The sequence below is a fragment of the Sturnira hondurensis genome, unplaced genomic scaffold (genome assembly GCF_014824575.4).
Source record: "Sturnira hondurensis isolate 20B ecotype Veracruz unplaced genomic scaffold, ASM1482457v3 Scaffold0022542, whole genome shotgun sequence".
Classification (NCBI taxonomy): Eukaryota; Metazoa; Chordata; class Mammalia; order Chiroptera; family Phyllostomidae; genus Sturnira; species Sturnira hondurensis.
The window spans coordinates 99845-122694 of record NW_028095173.1 but is presented as its reverse complement, the minus strand read 5'-3'; the positions used below and the strand labels follow the sequence as shown (position 1 = coordinate 122694).

Below are 22850 nucleotides of genomic sequence, written 5' to 3'. Positions count from 1 at the left end.
CAGAATTTTGTTGCCATTTTCTATGCTTTTTGATTGTATATAGTTATCATTACAATATTAGCCAAAATTTGGAAAAAGCGTAGCATCTATGAACTTTCCAGTGAGCTGAGTGATAGAAACGTAAAGCCATTTAGATTTAAATCAGAGATGGGAAACTGTATTGCCACCCTTCAAATGTGTTACTCAGTACCTTTAGGCTGACCATAAACTATATATCTGAAGAGTGTTCAAGATCCCATCTCAGTGGCTTTTCAAAGTTCTTTTCCTCCTAAGCAAAGACCTCTACGTTTTCTTTAATTTAGAGGTATTTTCTAACTTAAAAAGAAGTTGTAATAATAAGAATGTTACATAAAACATCTTTGTACCCTTTATCCACATTTACCTATTGATATCATTTGGCCCTATTTGCTTTATTATTCGCATTCTCATACTCTGGCTTTCTCTGTTGCTCTATATAAAAATGCATGTAAAATATTTATATTTTAATATATTTATATTTAATATTTCTATTATTGATATAGTATTGGAAGTCTGAGCCTATACAAATTTATCCAGTTTATAAGGTTCTTGGTTGTTTTCCCCCAATCCATAATTGTATCTTCCTTTTTTCACAGTGAATACCCTATTTCCCAACAATATCAATTCATTTTCTCAATTCTATCATACATCCAAAATTGTTTCAGCATTGCTTCACCTATTTTACTACAAAAAACAAATGTAAGAATAATTCAGGGTATTTGCAGTTCTTCTTGGCACCCTACCAAAGATGGAGGGAGTGTAGTCAAATACTGTATAAATTTATTGGGTACCCCTCACCTCCCACTATAGCTCCAGTGTTGTTCTTTTATTCATTTGAAATATAGTTGGGTTCATTTGTTTCCATTTGCTAGTCCTATTTTTGTTGATTTAATTTTTTAATATGTAGATATTAACATGTTTTCAAATGTCACAATTAAACAAAAAAGGCATGTTTACAGAAGTGTCACTTCCCTCCATGTCCATTCTACCCTAGTCCCCTCTACCCTTACAAGTTTCCAACTTCATTATTTTTGGTTGTTCTTTATTTTTGTAGAGACAAACAAATATGTGTATATTTCCCCTTCTGTCTTATAATACAAAAGGTATTATACTGTATCTGCTTTTTACAGGTTGCTTTTTTCACTTAATAAGGTCTCCTATATGTCATTTCTTTTTTTTTTTTAAGATTTTATTTATTTATCTTTAGAGGGAAAGGGAAGGAGAGAAGGAGAGAATTATCAATGTATGGTTGCCTCTCTTGAGTCCCCTGCTGAGAACTGGCCTGCAACCCAGGCATGTGCCCTGACTGGGAATCGAACCGCGATCATGTGGTTCGCAGGCCTGCGCTCAATCCACTGAGCTACACCAGCCAGGGCTCCTATATGTCATTTCTTATCAGTCATAGAGTGCAACCTTGTTCCTTTCCTGGATGCATTGGATGCACAGTTTATTCATCTGATTTCTTATGTTCAGGCATTTAGTCTCCCCATCTAGAAATTAGAAATAATACTACAATTAAAACCTTGTGCATTTGTATTTTTGTTTTGTTGGAGTGAAGTGGTATATCAGGATAAATTTCTAGAAGTAGAATTATTGAGTTGAAGGATAAATATATATGCAGTTTTGATATTGCCACATTTCCTGCCTTGGCTGTTATAATCTCCCCCATCCTGGGCAATGTATGACAGCGCCCATTTCCTGTGGCCTTGGTTCAGAGTTTGTTGTCAAGCTTTCAAATCTTTTTTCAATCTGACAGGTGAGGAATGGTGTTTCAGTGTACTTTTAATTTGATTTCTTATCTTCACTACTATATTTTCTCTTATCTATGTTGCTATAATAGCTGGAGTATACCTTAAACTTCAAAGGTGCTACTAAACAACACCTTTTGCTTATATTTGGCCATCTATTTCCTTTGTACAGACTAGGAATTTTAGTCAGCAAAAGAAGGTTGATCTTTTTTTCTGAGCAGGGAATAGAAACTTACTCATACTTGAACACACACACACACAAACTTTCTTTGGACAGCTGTGCCTTTCCATCTTTTTTCTTTTTCTGATGATAATTCTAGGTTGGCCAGGTTCATGGTGGATTGATGGGAATTATTCAGAGAGCTATGGTCAAGGCTTGTCCACATGTCTGGTTTGAACGCTCAGAAATGAAGGATCGACACCTGGTTACTAAGAGGTGAGTGGTGACATTTACTCATTATCCACTGGTGTAGCATAAACTTGGCTTTCCTGCCCAAGAGGGCAGAACAGTGCTAAGGATTTAAAGCTAAAATATGGAGCTCTCTTTGTGGTAGGGTTTTTCTGGTGTATCACCTGTCTCATTTTTTAAAATTTTAATTTTCTAGAAATAGTGGGATATAAAAAGAGATTAGAAGGCCTATCAGTTTATTTTGTGGTGATTTTAGGTATGGTCCAGTTGCTGAATTTTCAAAGTTAAAAATTACTACCTAGAAAGTTAAATAATTTTCAGCTGTTTGGTGAATTAATAGATTATATAATTAAGTAATCAATAGGTTGATTGTTTTCTTTCTTTAGAATATATTTTATTGATTATGCTATTACAGTTGTCCCATTTCTCCTCTTCACTCCCCTCCACCCTGCACACTCTCTCCCACCCACATTCCCCCCTTTTAGTTCATCTCCATGTATCACCTTATAAGTTCTTTAGCTTTTACATTTCCCATACTATTCTTGCCCTCCCCCTGTCTATTTTCTACCTACCATCTAAGCTACTTATTTTTTGTACCTTTTCCTCTCTCCTCCTCCCACTCCCCTGTTGCTAACCCTCCATGTGATCTCTATTTCTGTGGTTCTGTTCCTGTTCCAGTTGTTTGCTTAGTTTGTTTTTGTTTTTGTTTTAGGTGTGGTTGTTAATAACCGTGAGTTTGCTGTCATTTTACTATACATGTTTTTTATCTTCTTTTCCTTAGATAAATCCCTTTAACATTTCATATGATAAGTGCTTGGTGATGATAACCTCCTTGAACTTGACCTTATCTAAGAAGCACTTTATCTGCCCTTCCATTCTAAATGAAAGCTTTGCTGGATAGAGCAATCTTGGATGTAGGTCCTTGCATTTCATGACTTGGAATACTTCTTTCCAGCCCCTTCTTGCCTGTAAGGTCTCTTTTGAGAAATCTGCTGACAGTGTGATGGGAACTCCTTTGTAGGTGACTGTCCCCTTATCTCTTGCTGCTTCTAGGATTCTCTCCTTCATTTAAATTTTGGGTAACGTAATGATGATGTGCCTAGGTGTGTTCTCTTTGGGTCCACTTTCTTTGGGACTCTGAGCTTCCTGGATTTCCTGGAAGTGTATTTCCTTTGCCAGATTGGGGAAATTCTCCTTTATTATTTGTTCCAATAAGTTTTCCACTTCTTGCTCTCTCTTCTCCTTCTGGTATCCCTATAATTCAGATGATGGAACACTTAAAGATGTCCTGGAGGTTTCTAAGCCTCTCCTCATTGTTTTGAATTTTTGTTTCTTCATTCTGTTCTGTTTGGTTGTTTCTTTCTTCCCTCTGGTCCACTCCATTGATTTGAGTCCCAGTTTCCTTCCCATCACTATTGGTTTCCTATGTATTTCCCTTCATTTCACTTAGTGTAGCCTTCATTTTTTCATCTAATTTGCGACCAAATTCAACCAATTCTGTGAGCATCCTGATCACCAGTGTTTTGAACTGTGCATCTGATAGGTTGGCTATCTGTTTGTCGCTTAGTTGTATTTGTTCTGGAGCTTTGATCTGTTCTTTCATTTGGGCCATTTTTTTTGGTCTAGTCCCGCCTGTTACATAGTGAGGGGTGGAGCCTTAGGTATTCACTAGGGCGGGGCAACTCATGTGGCTGTGTCGTGACGCTGTTTATCGGGGAGGGTTCTGAGAGGGAACAATGGCGCTTGCTCTCTGCTAGATCTCAGTCCCTTCCACCTCTTCCACCAAGCAAACTGGGCCCTTCTGGTGCTGATCTTTGCATATGTGGGCTTGTGTATGTTCTAGGACCCTGTGGGTCTCTCTAGCAAACTTTCCTGTGAGGCTGGGAGTCTCTCCCAGCACCTTAACCCCGACAGGTGTTTTCAATTGGTGTTTTGATGCTTTATTTCCTCTGTGCTGGAGCCCTGGGTTGTGTGGTCTGTCCCACTCCTCAGTTTTGCCTGGTTTATCTGTGCTCAAATGTGGGACCATCCAGTCTGTCAGCTGACCTGTGGGCCATGCCTCTTCACAATCCACTGCCTCACTGGGTTCTCCCGCTGCCACCTCGCTCCTGGGTCTGCCACCTGCCACTTTTTGCTGTGACCTCTCTCCAGTGGGCTGCCTGATTCCACCCCTCCTACTGGTCTGGATGAATGTGTCTATCTTAACTCCTTGGTTGTTGGACTTCCATACAGTTCAAGTTTCTACCAGTACTGGTTGTTTTTTTGTTTATAAATTTTTGTTGTCTCTATTTTGGTTGTGGGAGGAGGCACAGTGTGTCTACCTACACCTCCATCTTGGCTGGAAGTCCAGTTGATTGTTTTCTGCCTAGAGACAGAGCTAATCTCTTTATAAAACAGGATAAGGAACCTTTGGTTCTTGGGTAGAGATGAACTACCAGAAACCTTTTTGGGGGAGCTCCTTTTTGCCTGAGGCCTTTCCCTAAAGGCACTCTGGTCATTGCTTGTAAGCATGAAGAAGAGCCAAGCTATTAAGAGTTAAATGAAAAGTGTTTGCTGAAATCTGTTCAAGGTTAGAAAAACTATCCCCCATTTTGAGACTACTCAGCAATGGGACACTCTTGGCAGCTGTAATCTCTGCGCCTCAGCCTTATAGTTCTGGTGAGCTGTTGGGAATAGAGAGCTAGCTGCAGGGAGGACAGGACCTAAGTGTGGAAGAATTTACATTACTCTCAGCTTTATTCTGGTGCATGATTCCTAGAAAGTTTAGCCTGACACATTTAAGGAGTCTTCTACACTGAACAGCCATAGGCAGGCTGGTCCAGCAATCAATATCCCCATTTTTCAGATGGGGTAATAAAGGTACAGGGGGAGGAACTGTAGAGCTCCTGTCGCATGGCTGCCTAGCATTCTTTTGTAAAGAATGGGCTGGGGGCACTGAAAATTGCTCACTTTCAGATGAGAGAAACAGATATAGTGCAGCTATGCTTATACTTTTTTTTTTTTAGGAAGGGACCCAGTTGAATTTATTTCTTTTACATTTATCTTATTTCTTTTGTCCTTATTGCTGTATCATTATATTTATGCTAGTGTTGTGTAAAAAATACTAAAGAGGATTCCCATCTTTCTCTTTTTAAAGGTAGAATTTTGTTCCTTTGTTTTTTTTCACAGACTAAAAGAACACATTGCTGATAAGAAAAAATTACCCATATTAATCTTTCCTGAAGGTAAGAGGGAGACTGCCTACCAAGCTATAGTTGATAAGAAGCACACAAAGTGGGTGAGTAATTGGCATTCTTAGCCCACATCCGCTGTGTTATGGGAATGACACAGCCTGGTCTGAGCTAGTAATTCCCTGCTGTCTCGAGATCTGATGGAAGTGTTGGTACCTTTTTGATCTTAAAAGCCATTTCTGGGTAATGAACTTAAGAAAGGTATTGACCATAACTTTTTCAAAGTATTTATTTTAATATTACCTGTCGTGAAAAACTTGTATCTCTAGAGAATTCAATAACAAAATAAAAGTGTGTTACTAAACCTGTTTTGAACTGCCAGATTACTATTAAGCAGGAATTGATTTGTGAAATGGTACTAAAATGTGTATAATTTTGATATGACTTGAGTAATTTAAAAAATTTTGTATCAAAATAATTTCTTTTAAAATTTTGTTTTAAAAATATTCACACTCCCCTCCCATTTCCCTGCAGGAACTTGCATTAACAATACCTCAGTCATGATGTTTAAAAAGGGAAGCTTTGAAATTGGAGGAACCATATATCCAGTTGCAATTAAGGTAAAACAAATTTCCCTCTTCCCCTTAGAAAAGGGCAGTTGCTGGGTAACTTTATTTTGATATACTTTCAAATGAAAAGTCTGCAAGAATAAGGAGCAGTTGTGTATACACTTCACTCAGATTCACCAGTCGTTTACTTTTTGCCCCATTTGCTTTTTCGCTGCCCTCCATTGATATGTGTATAGATAGGTACCAGGGGACTTACTGTGGACACAATCAGTGATGAGCAGAACAGATATTATCCCTACTTTCATCCTTCCAGTAAGTGGGGAGACAGACAATTATGAGTCATGTGCTGGCATATGTCACTAGTCTGGCTCAAGTAAACTCTCATAAAAAATTTTTTTAAACAGTTGTGTAAATTGGCCTCTTGTTACAGTGCTCTGGGAGTTTAGTCTGAGGAGTTAGCTCTATACTGGTTACCTTTTTGATCATTTCTGTCAAACAATTTTTCATAGGGTTTGGCCTGCAGCCTTGAAAACATTGTCTTGGAAAAGAGAAGCCACCACTTAATTCATAACTGGGATATATTTTCTTTTCTTTTTCTCAGTATAACCCTCAGTTTGGTGATGCATTTTGGAACAGTAGTAAATACAACATGGTGAGCTACCTGCTTCAAATAATGACCAGCTGGGCCATCGTCTGTGATGTGTGGTACTTGCCTCCTATGACGAGAGAGGTATGCCATAGATAATAATGGCTGGTCTTTGGGGCTTTAATCAAATAAAGATGAGAAAACCTTTACCTGAAAACCTGGGTGTCTCCTTTCCTCAAATCAGCTAGAGCTGGACTTCCTCTCTGCTTTCTCAGCAAATCAGTCATTTTAAAAAATCTAGTTCTCTTCAAATCAGGCCATTTTATATTCTGAGACTCTTTTCCATAGTAATTTTTATAGTTGTTATTACTTTATGATACCTACAGATATTATGGAACATTGTATATTGGATAAGAGAATAATGAAGAGTGTAATATATATGTGTACCTAGTAAGGAAAATGAAACAACCAGCACTGCATTTTCTTGATAAAACAAATGATATTTGCTATGATTGAGACTCATACTTATTTCAGCTAGAATGTGAATTTTATATGTTAAAATAAATCTAAATGATTTTGAGACATTTTAAGGCATTATTTGAAAACTCTGTACCCAGGATATACTTGTAATTGTTTTTCCCAGGAAGGAGAAGATGCAGTCCAGTTTGCTAACCGGGTTAAGTCTGCTATTGCTGTACAAGGAGGATTGACTGAGCTGCCCTGGTAAGAATTTTTTCAGAAGTACTATCACTTTTTTTAAAATTAAAAAAAAAACTTTTAATAATGTTATTTATTATGCTAGTTAGCTGTCGGTGACAGGGGTTTATACGACATAACAAGGGCTTAAATATGGTAGAAGCATATCCCTTTCCTTTAAACATAGGCAGTTCAGGTTGGTATACCAGCTCATTCTGTATAGTTCTGCTACTCTCAATGCATTTGTACTTTTCGGTCTGAGATGACTGCCCCAGCTCTGCTCAGTGTGTTCAGCAAATGGCTATTGGGGAGGAATTAAAGCAAGAAGGACACAGCCATGTCTTTAAAAGCACAGTGTAGAAGTGGGACATGTCACTAATTATGCCGCTAATTTCTGCAGTGAAAACCCATTGTGCTAATTAAAAAGCCCAGGAGAGTGGGAGATCAAGATAGCTGGAGCCTTATGGTAGCTTCTGATTAAATGCCTGCCTGACCACCCCAGAGTATGAGTTCTTGGCTAAGGTAATGACTGGCCCCAAAATCAAGACTGTTTAAGATAGGTTAAGACTAACATTTGTATATTATCTGTAAGCTGGAATGTGTGAAACAACATGAAATGTCAGGCTTCCCAGTGCCCTACTTTATAATGCCTTAATTTACAAATGTCCTAGTGGTCCATGTTCATTATATAATTGACTTCCTCTTCCTTGTTCATTGTTTTCTGTACTCCTTTCCCCTTATCTGACATCCCAGTCCTGCTCCTGTCCTGAATCCATTATGAAAAGCTTAGAGCTTTGGCTTGGCAGCCTCAGACACCAAGGAAAGAAAGTAAGCTTTGAGAGACAAAAACAGTCAACCACAGGACAGGCTCCCAATTAGATTGGCTTATACAATTGGCATATACAATTTTATAATAAAAGTTACTTTTAATTACCTAGCCTCTTCTTTAAAAAAGTTTTCCAGATGTATTTGTCAGTTACTCATTAGGTCTGAATTAACATGTCGGGATCAGTTTTCTCTTGGATTAAGTGAAAACTTAATTATATCATCTTAAACTGGCTTAAATATGGCTGCTGCATGCCTTAAGAACTAAGATTTGCTGCCATTGGAAAGGAAAACTGGGTAAACTCTGAAGTATAGAGGGGTGGCAAGTCACAGATGAGGTGCTTAGAGCAGTGTGAAGTTTACTGGATGCTTGGGAAGGGCAATTGCATAAAAATTACATCAGGATGCTCAAGGGCAAATGTTGCTAACTTCAATTTTTTTGCCATTTTTAGCCTGGACTTCAGGAAGGAAGGAATGGCCTTTCTCCTGCCTCTCCCTCCCTTCCTTAGTTTTTACTATTCAGAATTCAAGTAAATGCTATGGTTCAAGGCAGCTCATTTGGATAAAAGGGGCTTTTGTGAACAATTGTAGGGACATAAAGACACTTAATAACCTTGTTTCATGGAAATGTTCTGCAACTGACCCCCTGGAAGATCTGTGGCCTGATGTGTATTTTTCAGTTGAGGACTTTCTGGTGTACTGTCTTAGACTTGACTCCTGAGACTAGAACATCAAAGTGGTTTCAGACAGGAGTCTCTTTGTAAGTCGAGTTCTGTCTTTATGAGTTTACTGGCTAACCTGTGATTTGTTCCTCATTATCAGAGAGCACTTGGTAAGCATCTGTGCTTAACTGTGTTGAAATAAAACAGGCACAATATAAAGTAAGCAAGTTCTCAGTGAACGCTCACTTAGGAGTTACAATGAAAAATATTTGATTAGAAGAGAGTGGCCCCTGGTAGTTCAGTCTCCTCTTTGCTCTTAAAATTTTTGTTTCTTTGTGTTCTCCAAAGAAGGAAAGGCATGCACAAAGTCCTTATAACTGAGGCAGGTCTGTGTTTTCACTACCTGGAGAGAGTTCAAAGACTCACAGGCTCAGAATTAAGAAGTGCTGCTTAGGTAGGCACTACCTGTCAGTTGAATGCAACTTACTATTATTTTGTTTTATTCTGAGTCTGTTTTGGAATACAGAGGATTTTAAATACTTGAAATAGAGTGCTGTGAATGAAACTGACTTGATAATCATAGGATTAGTTTTCAGTAACACTTCACCTATTTATTTACTCACACATACTCACTACCCTCACCATTTCTAATATGCATACTTTAAATTGTCTATATGGTTTTATAGTGAGATAGAGATCAATTAGATAAAAAAGACAACAATAATATTTTGCTTTCTTTGTAGAAAAAGATAGGTAATCAATTCTAGTTTTAATGCAGTTTTAATACATATTCAGTAGAGCAGCCCCTAAAGGAGAAACTGAGTGGAGACATTAATCTTTATTTTAACCACATCTTAAAGCGATTGTTCCTTTTTCACAGTAACACATCTCTGCTAAGTGGTGGAGCGGAGACTGGAATCCAGGTCATTTGGCTTTTTAAAACAATTTTTTTAATTTATTTTTTAAACGACATTATTTATTTATTTATTTATTTATTTATTTAATCCTGTGTCTGTCACACACATTCCCACTTTCTGTTTTGCTAAGAAAGGTGTTAACTGTGTAACAATTCCTTTCCCACAGAGGAGTGCCATCACTGCCACCATCAGAACAGCTGCAGTCCAGTAGCTGTGGAGATCATTTGGCTTTCAAATTCCAGAGTCCTTTGTCCTGGTGCTGACCAGTCACAGCACTGTGCAGCATGTATTAATAGGTAACCCTTTTAAATCATTGCTGGGATTATTTTTTATTTCTTTGCCTTTCTATTCCCAGGGATGGTGGGTTGAAGAGAGCAAAAGTGAAGGACACTTTTAGGGAAGAGCAGCAGAAGAACTACAGCAAGATGATTGTTGGCAATGGATCTCTCAACTCTGAATTGGACTGATTACCACACTGGAGATGAAGCTTCGCCTCCCACAATGAGCCCTTAGGAATGGAATGGTGTGGGTTTTTTTTTTTTTTTGGTGGGGGTCATTGTATTGTTATATTGTTTGTGTTTTTATTGTTAACCTTTTCTACAGGATGATTGTCTCTACCTCTTTGTGCCAGAGGCAGAACTCAGTGGTGCCCTTTTGTTGTTAGAGCATTAGCCTCCCTAGTGGTAAGGTAGTGACTGAGTTTAACAGATTCTGCCTTTTGCAAGATGATTATGTCATTGTTGATTGAATGAAATGTTTGTATGGGAAAAAGTGCTTTAAAAATACTTTTGGAACTCTTTGTATTTGGAATCATTGATAAGGTAATTCTCAAAGAATACCCCAAATTCTTTTTTCATGATTAGCTTTCTCATGTCGTTTCCTCCCACTTCCTCAGTCACTTAAACAGTGGGATGAGGTTTACATCATAGTTTTGTTCTCCTTCAAGACTGGAAATAAAGATGGAAGACAGTGTTTAGGAGAAACAATTTTGTGGCCATCTGATTTGAAAGCTGAAAGGAAATGTTAATATTTTTTATTAGTGTGTTAGGAGAGAACTACCATTTGGTGAGCTCTACCAAAGAGAAGTGAGTCCAAGTTACTGTATGAGTGCATTTATTTATATGTAGGCTAGTTGCTAATAAATACATTTAGCCAGCAACTAGTGATAAGGTTTTTCATTTTCCTTGTTTGCATGCTAAATATCTGTACCTAGTACTTCTCCCAGCTTCTGTAACCAAACACATTTCAAATAGGAGGAGCCTTTTACGACAACAAAAGAATCACATTTTCGTGTCTTCTGCAGTAGTATGAATGAGTGATGTGTGTGGCACTGCCCGTCACCTTCTACCGCTTTGTAGTTTATTTCAGAATTTTTTCAGTTTCTTAAATAGAAAAGTCAGTGGTAAAATTACCTTTTGGAAACTGAGCCTTAAATTTTTTAAAGGGGAAAATGTTTCCCAACTCACAGCATAAGCAATGTTGATAGCAATATAATGCCATCTTACACTCTGAGAGTATGATATCTCTTCTGGTAACCATGTACAGAATGTGAAACTATCTTACAGTAAATATAAATAAATTATATATTTCTAAATGTGTTTTGTGTTATTTCCCCTTCACCTTTGTTATCTTGTGGTTTGGGGTAAGTTAGATTCTTTCTTATTACAAAAAGTGATTGTTTTTCATTTTAAAGACATAGATTTCATTGGACTGGAGCATCTGGGAAATGAGAGCATGAACTGCTGGTTTGAGTTTGTCTTCTTTTTTTTAGTCTCATTATCTGGACTTTGACCCTGTGGGCTCTGTCTTGAAAAGAGTCACAATAATTGGCGCTGTTAGATATTACTGTTAGTTATAACAGAGTTGGTTATTTTGCAGGTGAAACTTGGGCAACTATCTTTTAATTGACAATACGTTGGCCTGGCATAGCAGTATGGGTAGAGATTCGTATTTAATTAGACAGATTTGATCCCAAAGGAATATTTGCAAAGATTACCTTCCTGGTTACTCTGCTGTTCTAAGTCCCCATTCTTTTCTTCTTGCTTAACTTTTGCCCCCAAAAGTGTACGTGGACTGATCTTAACTGAAAATCAACAAATCCAAATATGTGTGTTGGGATAACTCTTTGTCTTATTTATTTCTTCTCAGAAAGAAGAGTTCATTTTTACTTTTCATATTCAATATAGCTTGAATAATAAGTTCATTTTACTAATTATCCCACCCTCAGAAAAGCAAGTAAAATGACTAATAGCTGCTTTGCTTGGATACTGATAAAATATGTCTTTCCAGGAACCCCATCAAAAACAATAATACTGTCACGTATTTACTAGAAAATCTCACGCTATGTCAGTTCGGACTTTTGTAGGTCTTTGACCCACACAGCTGGTTTTCAAGGTGTTTGAGGAACTGCCCTATTACCGAAAACATGCTTTTAGAAAATGAGTACTGCTCAGATTTAGCTTGTGCTTCCTAGAACTCCTTATTTTATACCCACTTTAGAAATATTGTGCCCAGAGTTTAGTTAGTCCTGAGTCTTTTGTAATTGTAATGGAATATCAAGGGTAGGCAGGATTTTATAGAAAAATCCCATTAGATAAGACCTTTCATCTAACCTTTATACACATGCATTTATTGAGTCTTCAGGTTGCCTTTTAAAGTTTCAGTTTTTTGCCCTGTTGCTGTTGACAGACATCTGGTTTTAGGAATTCTCAGGGTTTCTGAAATATCATGGCACCTTTTGAGACCAGATGCGCAGCCATGTATGAAATAGTAAGTGCACTCAGAGCATAGGGAAATATAGTCCTGGATCATAGTCTGGTGCAAAGAACAATCTTGAGGAAAGTTTTCGTGGATAAGCAGACTTGCCAAAGCATATTCAACCTGGTGATTTGCCATTATCCCTTCAGTGCCTGTGTTGTTACTTTGATACAACACATTCTGTTGATATCTTACATGACAGAATGTTGTTTCTGACGGCTGATTTCTCATGACTACACATAATGTGTTGTGGTCATGAGGTCATGACCAGAGTAGCACTCAGTCTTTTATCTGAAATGTGGTGTTATTGACCTAAAAGGTTTCCTGCTAGATCTGAGGTCATGATGGGGAGAGGCTGGAATTTGGGACTGGTTCTAAAAACTAGAGACCCTAGTAAGCATCTTAGCATAAAACTTGTGCTTGTATTTTTTTTTAATACTGGTTTCTAGTGGATTGATACTAGCAATATTTGGTGTTCTTTTTTTGAATAATGGTTAAGATGGTGAGATAAGGAGTCAAAGATGGTTTTTTATTGTGGCTGTAGCACTCAATGGCTTTGACAGTTTACTCCTCTGATTCTCACTTGCTTTCTTTTTGTTTAGAGTGAAATTATAGAATACAGTCAAACCTCTGCTTTTGAACGTCTTCTGTCTTGAACAATTCAGTTCTTGACCAAATTGTTCATGGGGGAAAAATGTCTCAATTGTCAAACAAAACTTCATTTCTCAGCCTGACAACCCTTTCATGCTGATACCTGTATGATCAGTCACTTGTCTCTCGGGTGCTAAACAAAGGAGATTCCCCTTTCCGAACAGCCTTCTGGAATGAAGAACCAAGGTTGTGCTGTACACTCAACTGTGCATGAAAGTGTGTAGGTGCACTTGAAGGGCAATGATAACAGCAGATACCTGTGTGCTTGTTTGTTGCCCAGGCTAATAATTAGAACATGACTACATTATGGAAGGTGTGAAAAATCACAAATTGACATATTATTTAGTCAGTGGACAGTAGGGTTATTTTTAACTTTATTGTAAACATGCTGATGTCTTGGTCACATATTCCATAGTTTCTCTAGTTGGTATGTTTAGTAGGAATCAGGATTGTTATAGGGTAGGGTGTGAGCATATTCGCTTCAGCATAGAAACAGCCATACTGTTCTCAAAGAAGTTATATCATTTCTTGCAACTCATAAGCAGTATTTGAGAGCAACATTTATATTTAATATAATAAAATATTTGGACTTATTTTTAATCTTATTTTGTGCTTTCTCTTCTATTTTTTAAACTTCTCTCTTTTTGCCCTCTTTCGGATTTATCACTTTTTCTTTATCCATTTTCTCTACTTAAATTGGAGGTTAATGGTCTTATTTCTGTTTGTTTTGTGGTCACATTATAAATTTCAGTTTGCATACATGTCAAAGTCCAAAACTGATCACTGCCCTTAGGCTCCTCCAGAATAGTACAGACTCTAGAACTTGAATTATAGTCATTCATTCCTTTCACTAGTATATATGGTAATGTGTTTTTTAATTACCTATGTAATCTTACAAATTGTGGACTGGTATTTTTTTTTACCAATTCCTGGAAGTTCTCAGATATTTCTTTAAATAATGTCTTTTAAAGACGTGAAGTCTGATCAAACAAATATTAGGCTTTGCCACTCTACCCTACATGTTTCTTAATTGTTGTTTTTCATTTATTTGCTTCCCTAGACTTCTTTCCAGATAATCTTCAGCTTTACCATTTTACTAATTCTCTCTTTAGTTCTATCTAATCTGTTAATCTGCCGTTACATCTATTTATTGAGTTTTTAATTTCAATTTTTATATTTCTAATTTATATTGTTATATTTGATTCTTTTTCAAATGTGCTTATTCTTAAATAAGTTTTGAAGCATCTTATGCTCACTGATTTTGTATTTTTTTCCAAAAATTCCAAAATCTTACATGTTTAGAGGGTCTAAGTCTTTTTTTTTCTTTGTGGCTTCTCATTGATGGAGTCTTATTTCTTTGTGTGTTTAGAAAATTTTCAAACTGATGTGTCATCCAAAGAATTTTATCTTTATTTGGGCCTTTAGAGCAGGAATCAGCAACTGATTTTTGCCCTCTGCCTGTTTTTGTAAATAGAACTGTTGGAAGACGGCCACATGCCTTTGTTAACTCATGGTTTGTTTGGTTTTGTACCACAACAGCAGAGCAGAACAGTTTTCAGTGACTGGGTGCACACGAAGTCTAATTTACTCTGGCCATTGGCTCTGGCCTCTCACCTGAAATAGTTTGCCTACTTCTGCTCTTTGGCACTATCAATCTGGAACCACTTTAAAGTAAATTATTGGCTTGAGGTTTATTGAGCCATGTAAATAAATAGTGAGACCCTAACTTGTAAACCCCAGTGAGGGCCATCTTGTGATTTTGAATTCTCTGCATACTGTTTTTTAAATTTATCTGTGGTGTTGTGTTTATATACAGATTGTCCCTTTTAATTGTCAAGTGGTTTTAAATCCTTGGGGGAAGTTATTTTTCCCTTTCACTCAGCACTAAAGCTTTTAAGGGTTGACACAGACAATTTACCTGACTAGCATCTGAGGGATGGTTGGTTTTTACTTTCTTCTAAAAGGATGTTGCCGTTTGTAATTCCACCTTCAACAGAAGAATCTCTAGTTAGACTTCCCACCTTGGTCCAGCCTTCAACTTTATCTATTGTCCCTTAGGTCCTTGAAGTTCTGGAAACTGCTGCTCCAGTTTGTTTCAGCCAATGCCCTCAAGATGAAGGCCCACAGCTGGCCTCTGCTCTACTTACCTCTCTAGGATAACCTAGCCTCTTCCCCTCAGTCTTTGGCCTGAGGAGTCATAGTCTTGCTAGTATATGGAAGCATTCAAAATAATTTTTAAAATCATTTAGAAAGAGGGTGGGTATATGTTGGTAGAAATAAAAGTTCTAGAAGGTGGCAACATTAAAAAAGTTTCTCTGAGCCATTTTATTTATTTTATTTATTTTTTTAAATTGACACTATTCTAGATGTTTACAGCCCCCAACCCCCACCCCCCATCCCCACCTTTTGCCTGTCTCCACTCAGCCCCTGCCCCCTCTTCCCTCTGGCCTCTCTGAGCCATTTTAATGTAAATAGTGCAAACTCTTCTTTAAAATCATAACTCTTAATTTGCAAACTCAATGCTCTTAGAATCATAACTGTTAACTTGCAAACTAATGCTCTGCTGAAGAGATATATAAGGAAGGTATGACTGACACTGTGAAAACTGTGAAATTCTTAGTATCTGTAGAGAATACAATAACCTAACAGAAAGAGGGCAGCCGAAAGCGGCTGCAAGTTCAGTGGTATTGTCATTGTAGGTGAGTGGCAGGTCCTCTGACTGCCCAAGTGTCAGCCTGGGCTGAGGTCCCATTAAGTCTTTTGATAGTGTTTCATGGGGGTCAAAAATCCCTCTGATGGGGATTTTGTAGGCCAAAAATGTAGGCCAATGAAGAGGTACCCTCTGATAGGTACCTCTTGCAGCTATTGGAAGCCTATACCAATTCTGGCAATTGTTGGCCTCTTGGTTGCATTTCAGGTAAAGATGCCCAGGAGAGCTTTGAATCCTGTATGTCTGCTCTATCCTGGTAAATTAAAATATTTTGGATCCTTTTGAGCTGTAAGCTATAATTAGGGAATGGGGTGCCTGGAAGTGTGGGACCAAAGAGTCAGTCTCTGCTCAAGGTGAAATAGTATATGTATTTTTTAAAAAATAAGTGAATTTAATTTTTTGAGAAGTTTTAAAAACTGTATCCTTTACCACAATAAAGAACATTCTTTTCAATTATAAAAACAAATTGGAAATCATAGGTTAGAGTTAGGAAAGTTTTCAAATTACTATTCCTCCAGTTTTATGAAGCAAAACACATATATTTGGTGTTTGCTATGTATCCATTACTGTTCTGGATCTGGGGACACAAAGACAAAGTAGCTGGGTTTATGGAAACCCTCTGAAGCAGGTAGGGAAAAAAATCAAGAAACAGATTTTGGGCAGAACCATCTCAAAAATCTTAAGTTTTTTTTATAAAGCCTGGAGTAGTAAATACCTAAGCATTCTTTAGGAAGAGTTTGTAGAAAAGCATCCTGCTCTTATAGCCAACATCAATGGGGTTGAGATCTGTGACTGGGAGAAGGGACTAGTCTACCCTGACTGGTGTGGTTCAGTTGGCTGGGCAATGTCCCACGAAGTGAAAGGTTGCCAGTTTGATTCCCAGTCAGGGCACATGCCTGGGTTGCAGGTTTGGCTCCTGATCAGGGTACATATGAGAGGCAACCAATTGATGTTTCTCTCCTTTTCTTTCTCCCTCCCGCCCCCCTCTCTAAAAATACATAAATAAAATCTTTAATCTCCATGGAATGCACATCCGACAATGCTTATTGCTGAGTTGACTGAAGGTTTGACCTTGGTTAGGCCTGTTTATTATAGCAATCACCTTTTGATGCTGACAGCCCTGATGTTTGGTTGTTGCTAAATCAGGAACAAGTGAAAGAGTTCTAGATTTCCTAACTGGGAAAAAAATTTCAGTGCTGGTAGCTTGTAAGGCAGGTTCTGAAATTATTCTGAAAAGTCAGAATTTTGTTTGGGATGGGGCAAAGGCAACAACACCCTGTCCTATTCAGCAGGTTATATAGTAATTTGATTAACCAGTAGTTAATCTATTAAACCGATATCGTTTATAAATTTAACACATATTTTATGAAATGCATATCATGATTCAGGCTCTGTTAGTTCGGAGGTTCTATGCTGCTTAAGACAGGAACCTGCACTGCAGGAGCTTAGAATCTGGAACTGGAGTCAAACACCACTAGCCACAAGAGGATGTGCCAAGGCCTTTTTTTTTTTTTAAAGATTTTATTAATTTATTTATCTTTAGAGGGGAAGGAGAGAGGGAGAGAAACATCAATGTATGGTTGCCTTTCCTGCGTCCCCTGCTGGGAGTTGGCCTGCAGGGAACCGGCCTGCAGGGAACCGGCCTGCAACCCAGGCATGTGCCCTGACTGGGAATCAAACCGCGATCCTCTGGTTCGCAGGCCCTCGCTCAATCCACTGAGCTACACCAGCCAGGGCCCTCTTTTTTTTTTTTTGCCTAGGATCAAAGTGGGAGTATGGAGAAGTGATGAATGCTGGGAATGGAAGAGTGTGTGGAAGGGAGGATATTTGTGGAGAATGAATAGTGCTTTCTGGTGAAATTAGGAAAAATGTAGGCCAATGAATTCCTTGTACCTGCACCAGCCCCCTGCAACTCCCACCCAAAGGAAACAATAAGAAACTAAACAGGAGAGGGTCACTTATTATCACAAAACTATGTGTTTCTGAAATTTCCCTCTTTATTTTCAGAGCCATTTATGCTTCCTCCACCATTGCTACCTGAGCCCAAGCTATCACTGTCCCCTGGGCTATGGTAAGGGTCTTCCAACTGTTCTCCCTGCCTCTGCTCTTATTTCTAAAATAGTCTGTTTGGTAAACAGCAGCTCCTGTGATTATTCTAAATTGTAATTGAATCATGTTACTTCCACCTTCAAAACTTTCCAGTGTTTTCCCATCACACTGAGAATCAAATCCAAAATCCTTACCTCTATGCCCAAGACCTTGCTAGGATTTGGGCCATTCGTTTCCTCTTCAGCCTCATTTCTGTCATTCCTTCCCTCCACTGTCCCTAATATTCTGGCCTTTTTGTTCTCTTTTGAAGCCAACAAGGATATTCCTGCTGCAGGTTCTTGAAACTTGTTACTTAAGCTTAGAACATTCTTCTAGATATTTGTGAAACTCCTTTCCTGTTTTATTTGTTGGCGCAAATATCCTCTTCTTTGAAGCTTTCCCTGGCCATCCTACCTAATACAGCAGCCCCTGTCACTCCCTATCTCTTTACCTGCTTTTTAATTTTTCCATTAGCACTTATTTCCAAACATCATGCACTTGCACTTGCTTGTTTTATGCACTCCCCACCACACTGCAAGTTGATTTATATTTGGCAAATGAATGTGTAGGTTTTTGATCATTCCTCAGTCCTTTTTTGATGGCAGTTTTGAAAATTATGGTCCCGTTATTTTGGGGCATGTCCTTTAATTTGGGTGGGGCATGTTTTTTAATTTGTGTTTTCCAGATTAGATCCAGGTTATGCATTTTGGGGGCAGCAGTAAGAAGTGATAAGCTGTTCTCCTTTCATTGCATCCTATCGGGTGGCACATCCTTTTGTTTTCTTCCATTACTGAGGATGTTCAGCTCTGGTGCTTAAGGTGGTGTATTAGTTTTTATATTAAGGCTATTATAACAAAATTCCTAGACTGGGTCACTTAAACTACTGAAATTTATTCTCTCAAAGCACTGTTGGCTGGAAGTCCAAAATAAATGTGTTGGCAGCGTTGTTTTCTTCTAGGCCTCTCTTCTTGGCCATCTTCTGTGTCCTCGCATCATTGTCTGTCTGTCTATTTTCTGGGTTCTCACTTCTTCTTATAAGGACACCAGCCATGTTTGGTTAGAACTCACCCATGTGACTTCATTTTACCTTAATCGCCTCTTTAAAGGCCCTATCTCCAAGAACAGCCACGTTCAGATGTACTGGGGATTAGGGCTTGAGAATACAAATTTTGAGAGGACACAATTCAGCCCATAGTAGATGGTGTCCGCCAGGCTTTTCCACTGCAAACTTATTTTTGTTCTCCTTTGCTGGTTAATGTGTCATTTAGATTGAGGTAATTTGAAACTATGTATCCCATTGCTCATCAAGCTTTTATCCACTTATTTATGATAGTATGAGCTCACGGTTTCCTATTTAATTTAAAGAATTAAAATTTATTGCCATCATTATTTATTTGTTCCAGATTTGGTCTGTGGGAACCCCTTCTCGTTGGCTACTGTGTCCTTTTGACGTATCCCTATCACGTTAGGTCCTTGCTTATAGGCACAAGATGTTCCAGACTCACTCTTTACTTTCCCTGCCCCAGCCCTGAAATTAATCACTTCTCAAGAAGCTCTGGTTTCTCTCTGTGGAGAATGGTATTTGAAGCCAAGATCTCGGTGCTAGGTGTGCATATTATTCCTGGGGTGTTGCTGCTCCCAGACCTTACCATACACATGCATCTATATATATATTTTTTACCCATCCTTACATCATCATCATCACCATCATCATCATTTATATTTGTTTATCTATGTGAAAAACCATGAATTCTCTCCAACACCTCCATTTCCAGTCCAGTGCCACTTTATTTTTTCTCCCTTTCTACACTTGTAAGTCCCTACTCAGACAGTGAGAAATCTGGCTTGCTATCTTTGATATATTTGCTTATTTGTAACCAGTGTCTCATATTGCCTTTGTCACTACTCCCTCACGTAAATGAGTTCTCTTCCTAGTTAGTTTCTGTCAGCTCATGCTAGACCCTCCCCTTCTACCAATGCTGTTCTTACCTATTCAGGGGGGCCACTGCCTCTCATGGATGCCCTTTCACCCTGTGAGGCTTGACTTCCCACACCAGGCTGTCCCTTCCCAATACAGAAGTCTTCATCACCCTGCACAGGTTCTATCACTTCATTCTACTAGGGCTTCGTTACCCTGCACTGGGCGTCCTTCCTCCATGGACATTCTCCTCACCTGCACAGGCTCTGACACCTTTTCTGGTCCACCGTGGCTTCCCACTACCAGTGTGGAGGCCCATCTGACTTTGTTCCACCCTCTACCTGTGGCTTTAGGACTGAATTGTTCAGGAAGGAAGAAGAAGGAGAGGAAGAAGAAGGGGAAGAACTATTCCTTTAAAAAATTTAAAAAAATTTTTTGATTAGTGGTTATACAGTATATATATTTTCCAAACTTTATTTTTAATTTTATATTTACATCAAACACAGATAAATATACTCATGCTTTCATTGTATCTGTGGGGTCTGCATCTGCAGATTCAACCAAACACAGATTGAAAATAACATTGGGTTGAGGGTTGGTTGAATCTGCAGATGCAGAATCCACAGATGTGGAAGGTCAACTGAAGAACTTGAGCTCCTTAGATTTTGGTATCCATAGAGGTTCTGGAAAGAATCGCCCACAGATACTGAGGAATGACTGTATACTTATTTAAGATACAGTCTTTTAATAACCAGATCACTTTCCTGGATGAATTCTAATTTAGCTTTAGTAAACAAAGAATATTATAATGCTTTAAGCCTATATTTCTTTTTTAAATGTCTGTCATCTTTATTTATTTTTTATTGTTGTTAAATACAATTGTCTCCATTTCCCCCCCACCATTTTCTCCCACCCCACCCACCCCGACCTCCCACCCTCCATCTTTCCCCCCTTTGGCTTTGTCCATGGGTCCTTTATACATGTTCTTTGATGACACTCCCCTTTCTTTTCCCCATTTCAAGTGTTATTTTGAAACCGGAGGTCTGATACTACTATTAAACAAATTAAGGTCCGATATTACTGTGATGCAGTTGTTAAAAGTTATCTTTCCTTATTCCCATATTCCTCCTTTTATTGCCATGTTCTCATTTGGACAAGTGACTTCTGCCTCATGCTGACCAGTTAGAGGACTTCTGGTCACAAGATGGACACAAAACCTAAGAGTGTCAAGAAGTACTTCTGAAATAGCAATGGGGGCATAAAGAGATAGCTTCTTATCTTTTCTGAGATTGCACATAGAACTCTGGAGATCCTGGGGTTATCTTTGCTGCTATATGGAAAGTGCCTTTTGAGAATGAAGTAAGAACAGAGGAAAACAGGAAAAGAGAGACCCATCTTATGATAGAGTTGGATACCTCTCACTCATCAATGCCTGAAGTCAGAAAACCCTTGACTTTATAGATACAATAGTTGATAAAATCTTTCCCTCCACTTAAGCTAAAATGGGTTTGTATTTAGAGTAAATTAAATTTACAGCTATACAGTATTGCAAATGAAACAGTACTAAAATAAATGGTTTTATAAATATGTATGTACATTATATATACATATATGTAGACATCATATGTATGTGCACACAGACACACATACACAAGCATTTCTTGTTTGTAGCTGAGTAATTCTTTTTTCCAAATGAAATTTTCCTTAGGAGTCTAAAACATAATATATAAAACTATTGACTCGGGGATGGGGTTCAAAGGTCAGAGTCCCATTCATTTAGTCTCCTTTTGCCTCCACTGGTACTCCTTAGTGCACCCTATGGAAACCTAGGGCTCCGCAAGACAAAAATTAAATCACAGGCTTAGGAAAGGAATATACAAGGATTTTTAAAAGATTTTATTTATTTTTAGAGGGGAAGGGAAGGAGAAAGAGAGGGAGAGAAAGCCTCTCATTTGCCCCCTACTGGGGACCTGGCCAGGCATGTGCGCTGACTGGGAATCAAACCAGTGACCCTTTGGTTCCCAGGCCAGCACTCAATCCACTGAGCCACACCAGCCAGAACAAAGAAGATGTAGTTTTAAGGGATTTCTCCTCCCTCAATTGTGAGACCTAATTTTAATGGTTTAAATACAAAACATATACAACAAGACTTACTGAACATTTATAGAATCTAAATGTCTCCCACAGGGTAGATTTTGGGACAGCAGCAACCATCAAACTTAATTAACACTAATGTAATTAAACCTGAGTCTGGATGAGACAGGTTATTGTGCCCAGGAGCTTCTGGAAGCTTCCTGTCTGGTACAGAACAACTGTCTGGGGCAGAGAAGCTAGTGTGGGGTGTTACCTCAGACAATGGGGCCCACGGAGACATGAGTTCTTCCCACAGCTATAGACCACATAACCTCTAGTCAGTGCTAGGACACTCAGCCCAGCAGTCTGAGGCAGGGCAGAGTTATGGCAAACTCACAAGAATTGGAGGGAGACTTTCTAGAATTCTCCATTCTCCGTTTTGGAGTGAGATGGAGAAGAAAAGCATTGGAGGCCTTGAGTTTCTCTCATTGTTAACCTATATTTGATTCTACCCTCTGCTGTCTGAGGGAAATCCCTATATTCATGACTAAACATACAAATTTGTCTAAAGCTGCAGAGTGGTAAATTTCAGCATAGAACACACCATTGTGACAGCTAGACATAAAAGGGATAATTTAAGATTCTCAAAGGGGAATTAGAGATTCTACAATGGTGTAGTTTAGCTTTTGTGGGGAGCAGGAGAAGGCAGGTAGCAGTGTGTTTCTTCTGTAAACACACTGCCATTGTTAGGAGGGAATGCTGCTTTCCAGAAAAAAAACTCTCAGTATTTCAGAAATGTGAACCAGGATAGCCCTTAATAAACCAATGTAGGAGTAACCCGCTTTCTAACTGTGCCATGGGAATCTTAGTCTGTATTAAAGAAAACATTTTGGTGGTTTTTCATACCTTGTTTTCTCTCAGTCGTCTGTTTTCTTCTGTTTATAGTGTGACTCCTTCAGCACTCGGCTGGCTTTGGTTGCCTGTGCTCAGTTCATTTATGGTTTGCTATTTTTAACACGTTCTTGAGGTAGTTTTGGGTCAGAATCATGTTTC

The 22850-nt window shown here is 38.5% G+C and overlaps 1 protein-coding gene and 1 non-coding gene across 3 annotated transcripts in view; one reads left to right on the top strand and one right to left on the bottom strand.

Annotated features, from left to right (window-relative positions):
* The window catches only part of GPAT3 (glycerol-3-phosphate acyltransferase 3), a 69310-nt gene extending 58724 nt beyond the window's left edge, over positions 1-10586 (top strand). For both annotated transcript variants that reach the window (XM_037035593.1, XM_037035594.1), the window contains exons 7-12: positions 2087-2202; positions 5344-5399; positions 5880-5965; positions 6516-6644; positions 7144-7223; positions 9956-10586. In XM_037035593.1, the coding sequence (XP_036891488.1) occupies positions 2087-2202; positions 5344-5399; positions 5880-5965; positions 6516-6644; positions 7144-7223; positions 9956-10067 (579 nt within the window). In that variant the 3' untranslated portion in view covers positions 10068-10586. The remainder of the gene's footprint in view (positions 1-2086; positions 2203-5343; positions 5400-5879; positions 5966-6515; positions 6645-7143; positions 7224-9955) is intronic.
* Positions 9690-9819, bottom strand: LOC118979572 (small nucleolar RNA SNORA41). The gene has a single exon (XR_005064944.1). It is a non-coding gene; the product is annotated as a small nucleolar RNA SNORA41 (small nucleolar RNA).
* Positions 10587-22850: the final 12264 nt, after the last annotated feature.